Source organism: Cupressus sempervirens, chromosome 3 (genome assembly GCF_028749045.1).
Source record: "Cupressus sempervirens isolate cs-2001-9-10 chromosome 3, ASM2874904v1, whole genome shotgun sequence".
Taxonomy (NCBI): Eukaryota; Viridiplantae; Streptophyta; class Pinopsida; order Cupressales; family Cupressaceae; genus Cupressus; species Cupressus sempervirens.
In genome coordinates, this window is record NC_143120.1 from 33,466,474 (window position 1) to 33,482,707 (window position 16,234).

Here is a 16,234-nt window from a genome sequence, read left to right on the forward strand (position 1 = left end):
TTGTTAATAGCAACGGAGAGGAGGAAGAAATAACTAGGGAGGATTAGTTAACACGCAACCTGGTGACAGCGTGGGAAGTTGCGGTCAAGTAGTACGTGCAAAAGGAAGCCCGTGAGAGGATGGTTCCTAAGAGCACTGTACGCGAAGAACTCTTTGTGCCACCAGCAGTGTACAATCTCCTAGGACAGATTCCTCGGCTTTTGGCAAGGAACCTCCTACATATTGAGGACGAAAGAGCACAAATTGAGAGGGAAAGAAGAAGGCAACAAGTTCTTCAACGGTTTAGGGAGGAGGCGCGGAATTTTGAAAGAGAGGAACCCAATAAGAAGCCAAGAGAGGGAGATAGGCACTAAATTACTTCATGCCCTTAATTTTGAATATATATCGGAGGACAGTACCAGAGGACGAAACTAAGGAGGAAGTCGCCCTAAGAACCTTACGTCTCCAGCAGCAAGAAGAGAGGCGTTGTAACTGGAGAACACAAGAAGATTCGTATCAAAGTCAGGAAGGGTGGATTGAACATATTATTGAGAAACTAGCCAATTTGGTTATTTTAGACACACCAAAAAGGGAGTTCACCTGCGGGAAACCAAAAACCCCTAAACAGCAAGAACTCGCTCAAGAGAAGATAAGGGGTAAAGGGTCTAGTCCTTCGGGAAGTAGTGTTCCATCTGGAGGTAAACTTCCATCGAGAAGTAGAGTTCCATCGGGATGGGGTCTTCCATCTGGCGAGGGTGTTCCATCTCGCAGGGGTGTTCCATCTGGCGGGGGAGTTCCATTAGGAAGTAGTGTCTCATCTGGGAGTAGGATTCCACTGAGTGGTGGTGTTCCACTGGGAGGAGGGATTCCGTTGGGAAGGCAACAACAAGCAAAGAAAATGGCCGTTGATAAACAAAAATTGCCCAAATTTACAAGGGACAGATCAGAGGATCCCGCTCGCCATTGCAAAACATGTATAACTATATGGCAAGCCAACGGGGAGAATGACAGTAACGAATGGCTGAAGGCTTTCCCTGCCACATTAAGAGGGATCGCCATAGATTGGTATGCAAATTTGGAGGATAGTAAGAAGAACACGTTGGATAACTTGCGTGGAGCATTTCAAGAAGAATTCAAATTGTTAAGAGATGATGATCAAATTGTCACAAAAATCTATAACACCAGGAAAGACAAGAAGGAATCGGTAAAGGCCTATACCAAGCGGCTGAAGGAACTCATCAACAAATTGGACAATAAGCCTGTGGACGGGCTAAAGAAAAGATGGTTTATTGAAGGACTCACCCCGTCCTTAAGAAAAAAAATGAAGATAGTTCCACCATCCACCTTTGGAGATGCTTGTACGCGGGCTATGGATATTGAAAGTGAAACTAAAACGTCGAAGAGGAGACAGCATGGAAGCTCTAGTGAGAGCTCCAAGGAGAGTGAGGAAGAGTCTAAAACAATCCAAGCCTTGAGGAAGGACCTCAAATGGTTAATGAAGTAGTCGGAAATAAGGACGAGAGAAAGGAAGGTAAAGACCTATGGTGTACAGACTACCAAAAAGAGGGTCATACCAAAGGAGCATGTCTGAGAAAGATGTTCTGTGAGATTTTCCAGGTAGGGGGTCATGCTATCAAGGACTGCCCTTATAACTTAAAAATAATGAACGCCCAGGTACAATAGTAACACCAACACACCCTGAGGGAACATCCAATATGATTCTAGAGGACGGCCCATGATCCAATGCCGGAGATGCAACGAATGGGGCCATTTTGCCCTAGAATGCCAAAATGGAGGGGGGCAAAATGGAGGGATGCTCTGCAAATGGTGTGGACCAGGTAACCATGAGGATACAAATTGCCCAAGGCAAAAAGGTGTAAACATGTTGGATATTGAAGGATCAAAAGAGGAGGTACTTGCAATAACAAGGATGCAAGCTAAGAAAGCCATATACTCGGAGGCCATGATGGAAAAAGCAAGATTTGAGGAGGCAAAGCAAAACATCCAAAATGAGTTGAGAGGGGAAACAACAGCCAAGCCAGCTAAGAGCCCTAAGGGAAAAGGGGTACCGAACATTATAAGGAAAGTATTAGAAACTACCATTTCGGTCTCCATTGGGAAATTATTGGATACACTACCCCAATTACAAGTTGCCTTGACACAAGGAACGCGGCCAACTGAGCAGGAGGATCCCAAGGGGGAACCAAAAACGATAGAGTAAGTGGAACCAGTGGAACCAGAAGAAGTAAAGGAGGTAGAGGAAGAAGAAACTTCAGTGGGAAAGGAAGAAAATACCTTATTTACAACAGGCTTGGGGAGAATGCCAGCAGTGGTGGAGATGGAAATAATGGGGTACAAACTCTCAAACACAATAATTGACAAAGGCTCCGAGGTAAATGTTTTACCCGAAGATACTTAGAAGGCGATTGGAGAACCTACCTTGTGGCCGCCCAAATTTCAACTTGTGGGAGCAGATCAGCATGGCATCAAACCGATTGGCACCTTGATAGGGCAAACGGTAATAATAGGAAGCCAACAGTTCATTTTAGATTTTGTGGTTATTACCCTGGTGACGAAAGGATATGATGCTATATTGGGGAGGGGATGGTTGGTGGTAGCAAAAGCCAATCACAACTGGAAAAGAAACACCCTCTCTATTGAATCAAAGGGAAGGAAGTACATTATTGATCTCAAAAAACAGTCGGTGAGTCAAGACTTGGCATCCAACTCTAAAGAAGAAGAATATGAAGGAATGGAACCCGACGAGGAAGGAGTACTCAAGTTGGGGAAGTACTTGGAGGATGACACAAACTCCCTTAAGGGTTTGTTTCATTGGCATATGGGCGATTATGAAGTCTTGCAAGTAGACTGCAACATGTTACAAGAGTTAGAGGAACGATATCCGAAGGGGTACACAAAGTACAAAGAAGGTGGAACCACATTGGATACCACACCGGCACACATCTTTGACCAAAAAGTGGAATACAAAGAGTCTCCAGGCCTTGAACCTAGGAGAAGAAGGGCAAACCAAAGAAATCTTCATAGGTGAGGATTGGGATCCTATGCTCAAAGCAGCAACCCTTAGAATCTTTATGGAATACAGAGACGTTTTTGCATGGACATACAAAGACTTGAAAGGAGTACCACCAGTGGTGTGTGTCCACCGGATTCCACTCATACTTGGAGCAAGGCCAGTATAGAAATGACCCTATAGAATGAATAGAAACTATGTCGAATGGGTAGGAGAGGAAATCACAAAAATGTTGGACGCAGGGATAATATTTAAAGTTCAGACAAGCGAATGGGTTTCTCCTATTGTGATATCACTCAAGAAGGATGGTACTCAGATTTAGATGTGTAGATTTCAGAAGCCTAAATGTTGTAACCATAAAAGACCCATTTCCCATTCCATTTACAGACAGCATTTTAGAAGTAGCCAGCCATGAGATGTACTCTTTTATGGACGGATTTTCTGGGTATAACCAGATTAGTATTGCAGAGGAGGATAAGCTAAAAGCTACATTTGTAGTAGAAGAAGGTGTATATGCTTATAATAGGATGCCTTTTGGACTATGCAATGCATTGGCTACCTTCCAGCGGATTATACTATACATTTTTCGAGGTATGTCAGTGGAACGGCTTAAACATCACACACTAAGCTTAATTCCTAGACCAAAAGTGTTAAATAGTCAAAGTTGACTTTTTTTTCCCAAGCTTAATTCTTCCCTTAGTGTGTGATGTTTAATGGTAGCCTATGTCAGTAGGAAACTTTAAGGCATTTCTTGATGATTGGTCGGTTTATAGCGGTAAGGAACAACACCTTAAAATTACTGGAGAATGTCTGGAGAAATGTCGAGAGCGAGACTGGGGCTCAATCCTAAGAAATGTCGATTCATGGTCCCACACGGTAGACTTCTAGGACATATAGTATGTAAAGAAGGCTTAAAGACGGATCCAAAAAAAATAAAGGTAATTTTGGAAATGGAAGCTCCTGAGAATGTGATAGGTATCAAATCTTTTCTAGGCCATGTTGGGTATTATCAACGATTCATCAAAGAATTCGTTGAAGTATCACTTCCATTGGAGAAGTTAACTAGGAAAGGGGAACGGTTTGAATGGAGGGAGAAGCAGGAAGAGGCCTTTCAAGAACTCAAAAGAAAACTTGTGGAAGCACCTATCCTTATCTATCCTGATTGGGACAAGGAATTTCGAGTTCATGTAGATGCTTCCAATTATGCTATAGGAGCCACCTTGGCCCAAATAGGAAAGGAAGGGTTGGATCACCCCATATACTTCACTAGCACGCTTCTGTCAAAAGCGGAACGGAACTATAGCAACACGAAGAGAGAAGCACTGGGTATGGTCTATGCGGTCCAAACATTCAGACACTATCTACTTGCTACACCCTTCACATTTGTTGTTGACCACCAAGCATTAATGTATTTAGTGAATAAACTAGTAATTCAAGGAAGAGTAAGTTGGTGGCTGATTTTGTTACAAGAATTTACATTCAAAATTGTAGTGAAACCCGGGAAGAATCATGTAATTTCTGATCAATTGTCTCGCATCAAGTCAGGAGAAACTGTTGGGAGTGGAATAAATGAGGATTTTCCAGATACTCACCTTTTTCAGATTGCAATATTACCTGCATGGTACGAACAAATTGGCCAATACCTGTCCACAGCTACATTTCTTCACGACATGCCTCAAGTAGAACGAAGAAAAATTGCCTTAAAAAGCCGTACATTTCAATTAATTGAAGGGTTGTACAAACTGGGGCCGGATGGAATCCTCCGATGATGTGTGATGGAGGAAGAAATCTTGGGGGTTTTGAGAGAGTCCCATGAAGGAGTGGCAGGAGGCCACATGGGACCAGATATCACTGCCTGAAAAGTGCTCTTAGCAGGATTATGGTGGCCCACGTTGTATGCGGATGCCAAGGAATGGGTAGCAAGTTGTGACACATGCCAGCGAGCAGGAAAGCCGCTCAAAAGGGACTTCATGCCGCTGTTTCCATCTCAACCACAGGAATTATTTGAAAGGTGGGGACTGGACTTTGTGGGTCCTTTATCGGGTAGCAAAACTCATCGATGTAAATATATAGTGGTGGCCACGAAATACCTCACCAAATGGATAGAGGTACGAGCCTTGCCAGACAATACGGCTCGTAGGACCGCCAGATTTCTCTATGAACAAATAGTTACCCGGTTCAAGATCCCACTATGGCTCACCAGTGATCGAGGGGTGCATTTTGTGAATCACATTATTAGAATGATGACCATTGAATATAAAATATTTCATTCTTTCTCCAATCCCTACTATCCAAGGGCAAATGGTCAAGCAGAAGCCACGAACAAAATATTGTTTGCTATTCTCTAGAAAACTTGTGGTGTTGAAGGTCACGACTGGGAAGAGCGTATTCCAGCAATAATTATGGGCCTATAGAACAACCTATAAAGGTACTACAGGACATACCCCCTTTCAGCTTATGTATGGGCAGGAAGCAGTAATGCTAATAGAATATGTGGTTCCGAGCTTAAGAATAGCCATTCAGAATAGACTAAGTGACGAGGAAAGTCTCAAGGAACGCCTACATCAGTTGCTCTAGTTGGAAGAAAGAAGAATAATGGCCCAATAGTGTACAGAGGTGGCTCAAAAGCGACACAAATTTTGGCATGACAAACATCTGAAAACGATGAATTTTCACCCGGGGCAACTGGTACTACAATACAACGGAAAGAATGAAATAAAGCTAGGTAAGTTTCAAATTCATTGGCTGGGGCCTTACAAAATAATGGAAATAAAAGAAAATGGAGCCGTAAAGTTAGCTACCCTTGATAATCAGCCAATTAAAGATTTGGTTAATGGGTCCAAATTAAAAATATATAAGGAACGAAAAGTTTGTACCTACTTTATAAACATCCAAGACTTCAGCCAAAATCATTTTTCCACCAAGTAAGCAGAGGAAGATGAGTACAGGCCGAAGGATCGAACACCGTGTCTAGATAGAGGTGAAAGGCAACGTACGGCCTATCAAAACATATGGCAGGGAAAGGATTGCAGACGTACTTGTCCATGTACGGCCTATCAGACGTACGGCAAGGAAAGGACGATTCCATACGGAGGGTAGAGTATGGCATTACCATTCACGTTCACATTCTCCTTCCAATTGTCTTCATACGAACAGATTTTTTCAAGAATAGTTCAACCTACAACTTCCAACTTACGGTATCTAGGCAAGCAGGGTTACATACGGCTTCCAACATACGGAGGACTAACGGGGAGGAGGGATAATCCAGCATACGGACGATGGACAGAGGACATTGCACAAAAGGGTGGCCATACGCAAAAGCATAAGGAGAAGCCGTACGAAAGTTTGATTGTACGGAGCAGTGGCTGTACGGATGCCGTACATGCAAATCACATAAAGTGCTTACAAATTGAGACGCCAATAGTGATTTTAGGAGGTCATTGGGGTTATTACCGTACACGCTGGCAGTTTGTAGATTGGTCATATTTTTCTGACATGGTGAAGTTAAGCATGGCGAATCCCAGCCGGGGCCACATTGTGGAATCCAAGGGTACTAAAGCAACTGTTGTACAAGCAAGAACTCAAAAGTCAGTCATGACGCAAGGCAAGACTAAACTGTCACATAAGATCAATGCTTCCACTATTAGTTTTGAAGGTGTGCTCGGCAGTGAGTGTAGGGCATGGTGGGAAAAATCAGACGAAGATCATCCTCTCCGGAAGGCATTGGTCACAACAAAAGTAGAAAAGATTATCTTTATGCCAATCTTTGATTTACATGAATTTGAACCCATTCTCCGATACTTGATTATAGGGTGCGATGGAGCAGGCCATCAGTCTGTTATACAGTATGCTTAGCACCAGGTGGTGGTTTCTTATTCTTCTGAAGTACTTAGTAGGGTTTTTGGAATCCCTAATCGGGGTCAGGAGTTGAGTAAAGGTCGTATGACAGGAGAGGATAAGCGAAAATGGCTCAAACTCCTGTGCTACCCAGATGTTACCAATAAGGAATGGGAAGGTATTTTGAAAAATGGCCGGGGGTTGAAAAAGGTTTTCATTACAAATGAGGAATGGCGTTGCGTGGTGGATTTGGTAAAAAGTAAGGTCATGGCGAGCAGTCGCACCTCGAATATTGCTCTTTGGTTGTTGCCAGTGGTGGAGGGCCTATCCCATGGACATGTTTATAATTGGGCCCAACTCCTTTCTGATAGACTGCAGGAATTTCTAGAATTGCGGCATAAGGCTTTCTACATGCCCCATCGTGCAGTAGCATTGTTCTTGGAGGCAGTTCAGCTACAAATTAGTAGTGAACATCGTGGGACATTGGTACCAGCAAGTAGAGTGGAACCATACCGCCCAGCAATGACTTATTGGCTACATCTTGACACTCTGGGTTGTGGTGAACCTGCCAAAAAGAAAGTACGCCAGAGCGTAGTAGTGGAAGAGGATGAGGATCAAGCTAGTTTTGACGATACCGCAGGTGATACAAATTCCTCATCTTTTGATTCCCAAACAGCCGAAATTCACCTTAGTCATTTACAGGGCACCCCGAGTGAAGTAATGTTTTTGCCACCTGCAACAGGACCCCTTCCTACTAGGGTCACTGAGGTCCCTCAGCTGGCTTCCTCACCTAATGACATTGTGGTACCTCCAGTTCCTTCCACCAAGGATGCCAGCTCCAACACTTTCCAACATGGGGGGCTTCTAAGCTATCTATTCCAAGAATCAAGCCTCTTCTCTCACCGGACCAGCCCACTCGCACTAAGGTGATTGATTTAAGAAGACAACTTCATTGTGGACACAAGGTATGACTACAAACACCTCTTGGGCCAGAAGTGGTCGAGCCTATGGCTCTTGTTGTGAAGTTGGTCGTAGGGGAACAATCTAAGGACCCTTCCTCTCCAGGTACTCAGGTGACAATGGCAGGAGTAGATATTGTTTTAGACGAGGCTAACAAGCTACTAGAAGAAGAGGGGTTGGTGTCGTCCCCTGTACTCTCATGGCTAGATTAACCAGTTGAAATACCGAGGGGGCATGAGGAACCTTTGGTTCCAGCTTCTTTTACAGCTCAAGCAAAAGGATTTCTTACGGAGTTACGGGCTATGGAGCATTCTACCTATAAGCTCCTTCAGCAGACGCAGACATATAACTTGGAGGGTGTACTCGTCACAGCTATAGCATTACCCCAATTCATGCAAACTGACTACACAGATTGGGGTCTCTTGGAACAGAGTAACTATAGCCAGGAAGAAATTGCCTCTACTTGGACTAGCTATGCTATCATTCCTCAGACCCAAGTTGCTTCTTCCCCTCTCATGGCCTCTATGGCTGCTATAGAGACAGCTTTCCGGAGTATTTTTGTGGAAGTCTAGTGGGACAAACGTCTTCATCAGCAGGTCCATGCAAAAAAGAATGCTCTGTTAGCAGGTTGGCAGTTGGAACGAGCTGAGTTGGAAGGCAAGTTGGCAGCGGCTGAAGCCAAAAAGATGGATGCTTTGCGGGTCCTTCAAGGCGTTCGTACTAAGCAAAAAATGGCAAAGCGGGAGTTACAACGGTTGCGAGGCACTCTAGGTCCAGGGATGTCCTCCAATCCTTCTTCTTGAAGTTGATGTTGTTTTGTTTCATGTTGTAAAGCCGTCTGGAAGACGACTTCTTTTCTTGGGGGGGGATAGATGTAGTCGGAATAAGTAAATGTTATGTTAGTACTTGTTATTGTTAGTCAAGTTGGGTAGTTAAGTGGTAACGAAATGCGTCGGTTGGTTTCCAACTAATTAACCCTGGAACATTGGTATTGTACATGTATGAATTTTGGGTATCAATAAAAGAAACCATTTCCTTGCCTACTGGTATCATGGTATGAATGGTATGTTCCATATCTCAATTCTATATATCATTTGGATTATTCTGTATATTTGTAAGAAAGGGTGATATTCTTATTTACACTAAAAAAGATTGCAAGTGGTGTAATATCTGTCTCGTGTTTATCGTCCCTAGCCAAGAGGGAGTGTTGATATTTGGTAGCTTCAGCCGGATAAAACTATGGCTATATATGATTATATATGAGATATAAGTTTGTCCCATGAAGGGACATGTCTCTTCTTTTTCTTTTCTCATTATAAGTAAGAGGTCGCTGCCGTTTGGAACATACATACAAAATATAATGGCAATGCTTAGTACATGTGCAGTGATCCTTGGAAAACTAACATAAACAACCAAGTAGGAGCTTAATAAATTAGTGTAAGAAGATTGAATCTTCTAGCATACCTAGAATCTACCAACCAAGGATAAAGAAGGGTTGTTCCACTTGCCATGCTTCTTTTCTACTTTGTTTTTAATCCAGACCCACATCGCCTTTAAATCTGGATTAAGAGCAAAAGGAATTACCAAATATCTGACCTGATGTCTTAGCCCTCCCCATGCAAAACCATATTTATCAAACCCTTGCAGGGGTTGGTCTTCCCACCCTCACATAATGGATTTGGAAGTGGATACCTCGCTCCGTGATGCTGCACAAAACAAATCCATTGAAGCTATTTTCTTCCGGCTCAAGGAGTATTGCGGTATCATCAGCAAATTGAACATTGGTGAGTTTTGTCTTATTTGGTAACCCTACTCCTATGTTCTCCCAAGTTTTCGGTACAGGGACGGTGGGACGGGTTTTCGGGATGGCAAATTTTTTTGGCGATTTTGGGGACGGGGGGGGATGGCAAATGGGGATGGCTATATATATATAGGGAAATTTTAAAATATACATTGAAATTTGTAAACATACATGTCATTCATATGAAACTAAGCACAAAGCATGTCATTTAAACATAATAGAACCATAACATACAAAATTTGAATGCCATCTACGAAATAATATCCGATTTTACTATTTAAGTACCCAATTGTCAAAATGCATATTAATACAATATCAGAGAACATTGAACAATGAACATTAAGTTATTAACAATTGTCACTATCATAAAACTCATAATGATAAGCATAATAAATCTGAAAATCAAAATCAAAATATGCCCAAAGCTATAGGCCCAAAGGGTAGAGGGCTGTCATAAAGTAATAAGTATCATATTATCAATGTATCATAATCATGTTCATGTTCAAAACAAAAAGAAAAACATAGAAAATGAAGTAGACTGCTGCTCCTATTCTGCCTCTACTGCCATGGCATCAAAATCAGAGTCCTCCTCACTGTCATCTTCCACAGGAAGCGTAGTCTCATCTAATGGAACCCCAACCAGTCCCGGTGCTGTGTCATCCTCATCTATCTGGGCCACATCCTCAAGCTCAACATCCCATCGCAAAGCTGGTGTTTGCCTATACTGTGGAGTTTGACGATCGGCAAGTCGAAGAGCATGATGCACTATCACTAGCTTTTCCACTCTTTTAGAGGTAAGTCTATTCCTCTTGATAGAGTGGATATATGAATATGTGGACCAATTCCTCTCTGCAGCTGAGGAACTAGCAACCTGTGAAAGGAGGCGACTAGCAAGTATCTTTAACTCAGGTGTATCTCTCCCATGCCAGGTCCACTGTCCAATAGGATCCCTCTGTGCCAAAACAACTCTATCCAACCTTGCTTGTGGCTTACCCAAGTTTGGGCCACGAAGGTTGGTGAAGTCAAGGAACTGTGCACGAAGAGTAGAGGCATCTTGAGCTGAATACATCTTATCAATTGCTCTTGTGAAGCCATCCAAAACCTCAGGATCATCACATGGGAGGCCCCTTCCACCCAACTGTGCATACCATTTGGGATTTAGAGCAAAGGCTGCCATATGAAGCGGGGTATTCATTATGTTCCACCTCTGCGTCACAATAGTCCTAATATGCTCCTCATAAAAGCCCAATGTAGGATCCTTTGCCGCAACAATTCTCTTCATCTTACCCAACATGCTGTCAATAGTCTCATAGATCTCTCCCAAACTAGGAGCATTAGTATCAGCATATCTAATGACATCAACAATAGGTGCTATGACAGAGCAAATATATCTGCAAGATCAAGATGCCAACAAAAATAAAAATCAGAATTAGAATTTTAAGAATTTTAAGATTATTAGTAGGAAAATCAGCAAGCAAAAGACTAATAGTAAATTTAAAAATCAACAACTTACTTCATTGTGGACCACCAACTCTCATCAATGATCCTTTGCTTCACCGCTTTTCCTTTAGAGGACTTAGAATGAGACCATCATCCCCACTCTGGATTCACCACCATCAATTGAAGGGCCTCATACACCTCAATCATCCTCTCCATCAAGATGAAATATGTGCAATTCCTATAGCAACAATTAAAAATTTAAAATTTAAACTTAAACTTTAATGATTAAAATTTAAAACAAAATGCATCACATGTAGGTAAACTTATAAATAATTTTTTTAAATAACTAAAGTTAAAACAAACTAAAAGTAAACTATAATTATAATTGACATACCTTGTCTCGGCTGGTTTGAGGAACTCCTTCTTAGAGAAGGACCTGAATAGAACAAGTGAAGTGTGGTGGTTGCAAATAAACATTTGCACTTCTCTAGCTTCTAGCACCACTTGTTTCACCCATTCAATCTTCCCTATGCCCTTCAATGCATTGTTCAAGGAATGAACACAACAAGGGGTCCAAAATATGTGCCTATAAGCACCCTTTATCATCAAACCAGCTGTTTTGCACACAGGTGCAGAATCTGTGATAACCTGTACAATATTAGAGGGTCCAATCTCCTCTATGGCATCTCGCAAAATGGTGAACTGGAAATCTGCATCTTTCTTCTTTCCTGAGCAATCTATGGCTCTCAAAAAAAAGAGCCAACAAGGGATGTGACAATGATATTGATGAGTGGCCGATGTCTAACATCGGTCCACCCATCCATCACAACAGAGTAGCCTGTCCTTACCCAAGTGCGTCTCATATCCTCAAATAACAAAGCAACCTTTGAGTACTCTTCATCTAGGATAGTGGTTCGTAGCTTATGCTCACTGGGGGGTACAAATGATGAATTCATGCTCAAAATATCTTTCACCATTTGTTTATAGTAAGTGGAACGGGTTGCATTATATGGGATACCATTAGCAACAAAGAATCTACCAATGGATGCCTCACACTTCTCCTTTGCCTGTGCATTAAACATACTTTCCACTGAGCCCTTCTCTCCACTACTTATCTTTCTCTTCCCTCTAGACCCACTAGGGCTGCCACTAGTACCAATGGCGGTTGAAATATGCCTAGATGATTGTGAGGGAATGGATGGTGATGTCACTGTCAAATTTTATCCCTCCATTTCAGCCTCTAAGTGCAATTTTTGGCATTTTAATTTTTGTTCATCGGTTAGGTTAGGACAAGCTTTGACTCCTTGGCATGAAACACCTAAAAAATGTGACTTCACTCTTGTATAGCTGCTCCTAAAATCATCAAGACAAACATGGCAATCCCAAACCCTAGTCCCTTCCGAATTCCTTTTATCTTTTGGCTGAGGTGTGACATATTGGAGAAGAGGTTTTTTCCTATTGAAAGGACCCTTTGCAAAATTCTTCATAATGGCGGAAGGGCATTTAAACAAATCAGCTTTAGGATTGGGTTTTTGCCTAGTGTCACTACTAGCAACATCAACCCCTACATTTTCTTCTTCACTACTACTACTTGTACTCCCACTGTTGCTCATTGTGTTTAAATATGCAATTGAATAGATATATGAGCTGAAACAATAAAAAAAAAATTTAAAAATCAGATTTTGCAAGCTGCAAATTTATTAAAAAATTGATAGATGAAAGCACAAAGAGTTTTATACTTGGTGGACAAAATAGAAGATCAAACCCTTGGTCAAGCTCTTGGAAGCAAAAATATTACCTCCTCTACTTGCAAAATGAAAACTTCAGCTGGCTGCAACATAAAATGAAAACCAAACAATTGTTAAAACAACTTAATTGTGTGGTGTTATATACATTTTAGGGTTTTTGGAGGAGTGGGCCCCACTAGCTGACCAAGAAGGAGGCATTAAATGTTTTTTTAATATTTTATTTTTAAGTTTTGAGCATACAAAAAAGGGGGACTGCCGGCTGTACCCGGTACGGTCGGAGAACGGCTAGACGTCCCCTTTCCGTACCGGGTACGGTGGAACGTCCCCCTTTTGTCCCCCCCCACGTCCCCAAGTTTCCGAAACGTCCCTTGAAAAAAGGGGACATTTTTGGCTGGGGGACGTCCCATACCCGTCCCCCCGTCCCTGGGACGTCTCCGTCCCCGAAACGTCGGATTTTAGGCCGGGTACGCGTCCCCGGGGAACATAGCCCTATTCCTTTAACCCTTGGGGATAAAGTTTCATCTCTCAGCATGAAGTACAATACATTTGCTGCTATTGCAGAGAGTGTCGTTCTTGTCTGATAGACCTAGACAGGTCAAAACATTCTAATCTGCAGTCATTAACTGCCACCCTGGCTCTCACATCTCACATAAGGATCTGAACCATTTGACAGAATAGTTCAGGGAAGCCCATGCTTTCCATCATCATCAAGAGGAAGCTCCAATCTACTATGCCATAGGCTTTCTCATAGTCTGTCAACAACATACCAGAGCATTGCTTGGAATCTTTTGGCCTTCCAACATGTGAGAAGGTTCTCAAGAATGTACTTGCCTTCGACAAAACCAGTCTGAGTGGGATTGATCACATCAGAAGGATATCCTCAAGTCTTGGCAAGAACTCTATCCAAAATCTGGTATGAGACTTCCATATATTAGGCCTCCATATTTTTAATGAGTGTCTTGTCATCATCCTTGGGAATGAGGTTAATTAGTCCACTATTAATTTCTCTCCCAATTGCACCCTGTATTAATGTCTCCTTGTATACTTGTAAGTTGTATTAGCTCATCCCCAATTCATTTTATGCTGCATCCAGTTTTGCTGCATCCTCCTTACTAACCTTAGCAGGGATGTTTACTCCTGGTTCTGTCTTTGGCTCTCATTTTAGTCTGACTGTCATCTTCAGAGGAGAAGGGCTTTTTATAGAACATGCATTAAGAATGTCCTTGGGTTCTGTGTGACTGATCCCATCCTCCCAAATATTATTAATCCTCTCCTTGGCCTCCTTTTTTTTAAGGATTTGAAAAAAGAGCTTTGAACCATTGTCCCCCTGTTTTATCCAGTTCAGCCTGGCCCTCGTCTTAGCACCTTGGGCCCTACAGCTCTGGATATTCCTCAAATAGTATTTTGCTTGAATAAGAATCTCATTAGCTATTTGATTGGAGGGCTCATTTTGAAGACACTCTTCAGCACTTATTAAGTTGGCTGTGTAGTTTTGTTTCAAGTTTCCTGATGTCCTTCTCTTTCTTCTTCCCTACACTTGAAAAATAATTTTCCAGCTATGGGTATTTTGGACACATCTTTCTATAGCCCTGTTCTTATTGGCAACACTCATGTTAAACTGCCTAATTATGTTGATTGCATGCAACACACCCTCATCCTTCAGGGCTCACAAACATGTTTAAGATAGGCAGACTTATTTTGTAATCAATTGTTGTTTTTCAATTTTTCTTTCCCTCCATCTTAAAAGGACATGACAAAGGCATCGGGGATTGGAGGAGCTTAGAACAATAAAATTTGCCTAGACCTATTTTGTTATCAATTTTTTTTTTATATAATTGTATAAGATGATAAAAGTTACCTTTTATCTTGTTGCAAACAGGAACATATTTGCAATCAAGTCCAATGGAACTTGCCTCATAGTACTAACCATTCTAATCTTCAAAAATTCTCCTCGGGAGTAATGCAACTCTATAATTATGGAAACAATAGACTACTCTTTCTAAAAAAAATTGATTGATTATAATTTATTTTTAATCGTTATCAGCTGCTGCTAAAGCTAATAATGACTAAAATGAGATTGGTTTTGCTGCATCAAGCTATCTAGTTCTTCTAATGAGCCATAAAAGGTGAATGTTTTCAGGTAAGAGGGGCTGGTAGTTGGTCACCATATGTTGAGAGGACCTATATGCTTATTTGGAGCCCACTTCAATGAACATAATTTACATTTAGGATTAACAGTATATTTTGAAGCTTATGTTTTCCGGCATTTAAATATTGGAGAAGCCTTTTTTAAGACATTCATGTTAGAGAACATTGATCCATAGCTTGTACATTAAGTCATTTATTTTTGTGCAGCTACATAATTTGGTATCTTTTGAGGTGACTTATTTTATCGAGTATTTTTTGGTTCAGACACTAGTGTTTCAAACCATATCAAATAGCTCTTGATGAAACAAGAAATAGCTCTCCACTCTCCAAATAAACCTCACATTTATTGAACCCCAGTCAATTATTGATTTCTCATACAATAGTTTTGTATCTTCTTCCAGGCATAGGAGCATACTTCGCAGGGAAATGTATGGAAATGGGAATGCTTGTGCGTGTTGCTGGGGATACAATTATGATGTCACCACCATTCATCATGAAACCTGAAGATATTCAAGAAGTACGTGCAAACTTTTTGTTTTCTATTTATTCCTTACTTGCCTTGGTGTTTTCATTATTTAATTATATGCAATTGGCATCTCAATGTTTTCCAGCTTATTACCATATTTGGGAAGGCGTTAAAGATGACAGAAGAGCATGTTCATTACTTGAAGTCTACACAGAACAAATAATTTTTTTCTGTACTTATGATGATGATGAGAAAGTCTCTAAGCTCGTTCCTTATCAAGAGTATGTCACCTGTACCAAGACTATTCTGGTCTTCTGTCTTGTTGAAAGATTATGACAGATGCAATGATAATTGTGACAAGACATTCTTGCGTTTAGATTGACTATGAGGTGCTGAGTTTCTCCTCAAAGATGTAATTATATTATATGTTTTATGTGGTTTGGGTCATTCGGTGAATCAGCACTCAAAGACAAACTATCAGACCTTGAATACATTAAAAAGCATGCAATATATGTATTTCTAATTTGGCAATCCTCTCAAAACTAATTAGACATTTACTAACTTGCCAAAAGATGTCTCTGAAAATCTAATTGATTAGAAAACTTAGAAATTTTGATCTAGTCTATTCTCGTATGAATAGTCATCTTTTGAAAGATGCTACAAGCTACTGTATCATATTGCTAGCTTGTGTTTGTGAATGGTGATTCTAAGAGAAAATGAATTATGTGTGGTATTAACACAAAATCATAAATCATTATGTATTAATTTTAAAAAATATTTCATATCAAGATATAGCAGTTGTGGATTAGATTGTTTTTAGGACT

General features: G+C 41.1%; 1 protein-coding gene across 1 annotated transcript in view; it reads left to right on the plus strand.

Annotated features, from left to right (window-relative positions):
* Nucleotides 1-15,941, plus strand: part of POP2 (Pyridoxal phosphate (PLP)-dependent transferases superfamily protein) — a 269,455-nt gene extending 253,514 nt beyond the window's left edge. The window contains exons 18-19 of the mRNA XM_089818181.1: nucleotides 15,346-15,461; nucleotides 15,556-15,941. Of these exons, the coding sequence (XP_089674307.1) occupies nucleotides 15,346-15,461; nucleotides 15,556-15,633 (194 nt within the window). The 3' untranslated portion in view covers nucleotides 15,634-15,941. The remainder of the gene's footprint in view (nucleotides 1-15,345; nucleotides 15,462-15,555) is intronic.
* Nucleotides 15,942-16,234: the final 293 nt, after the last annotated feature.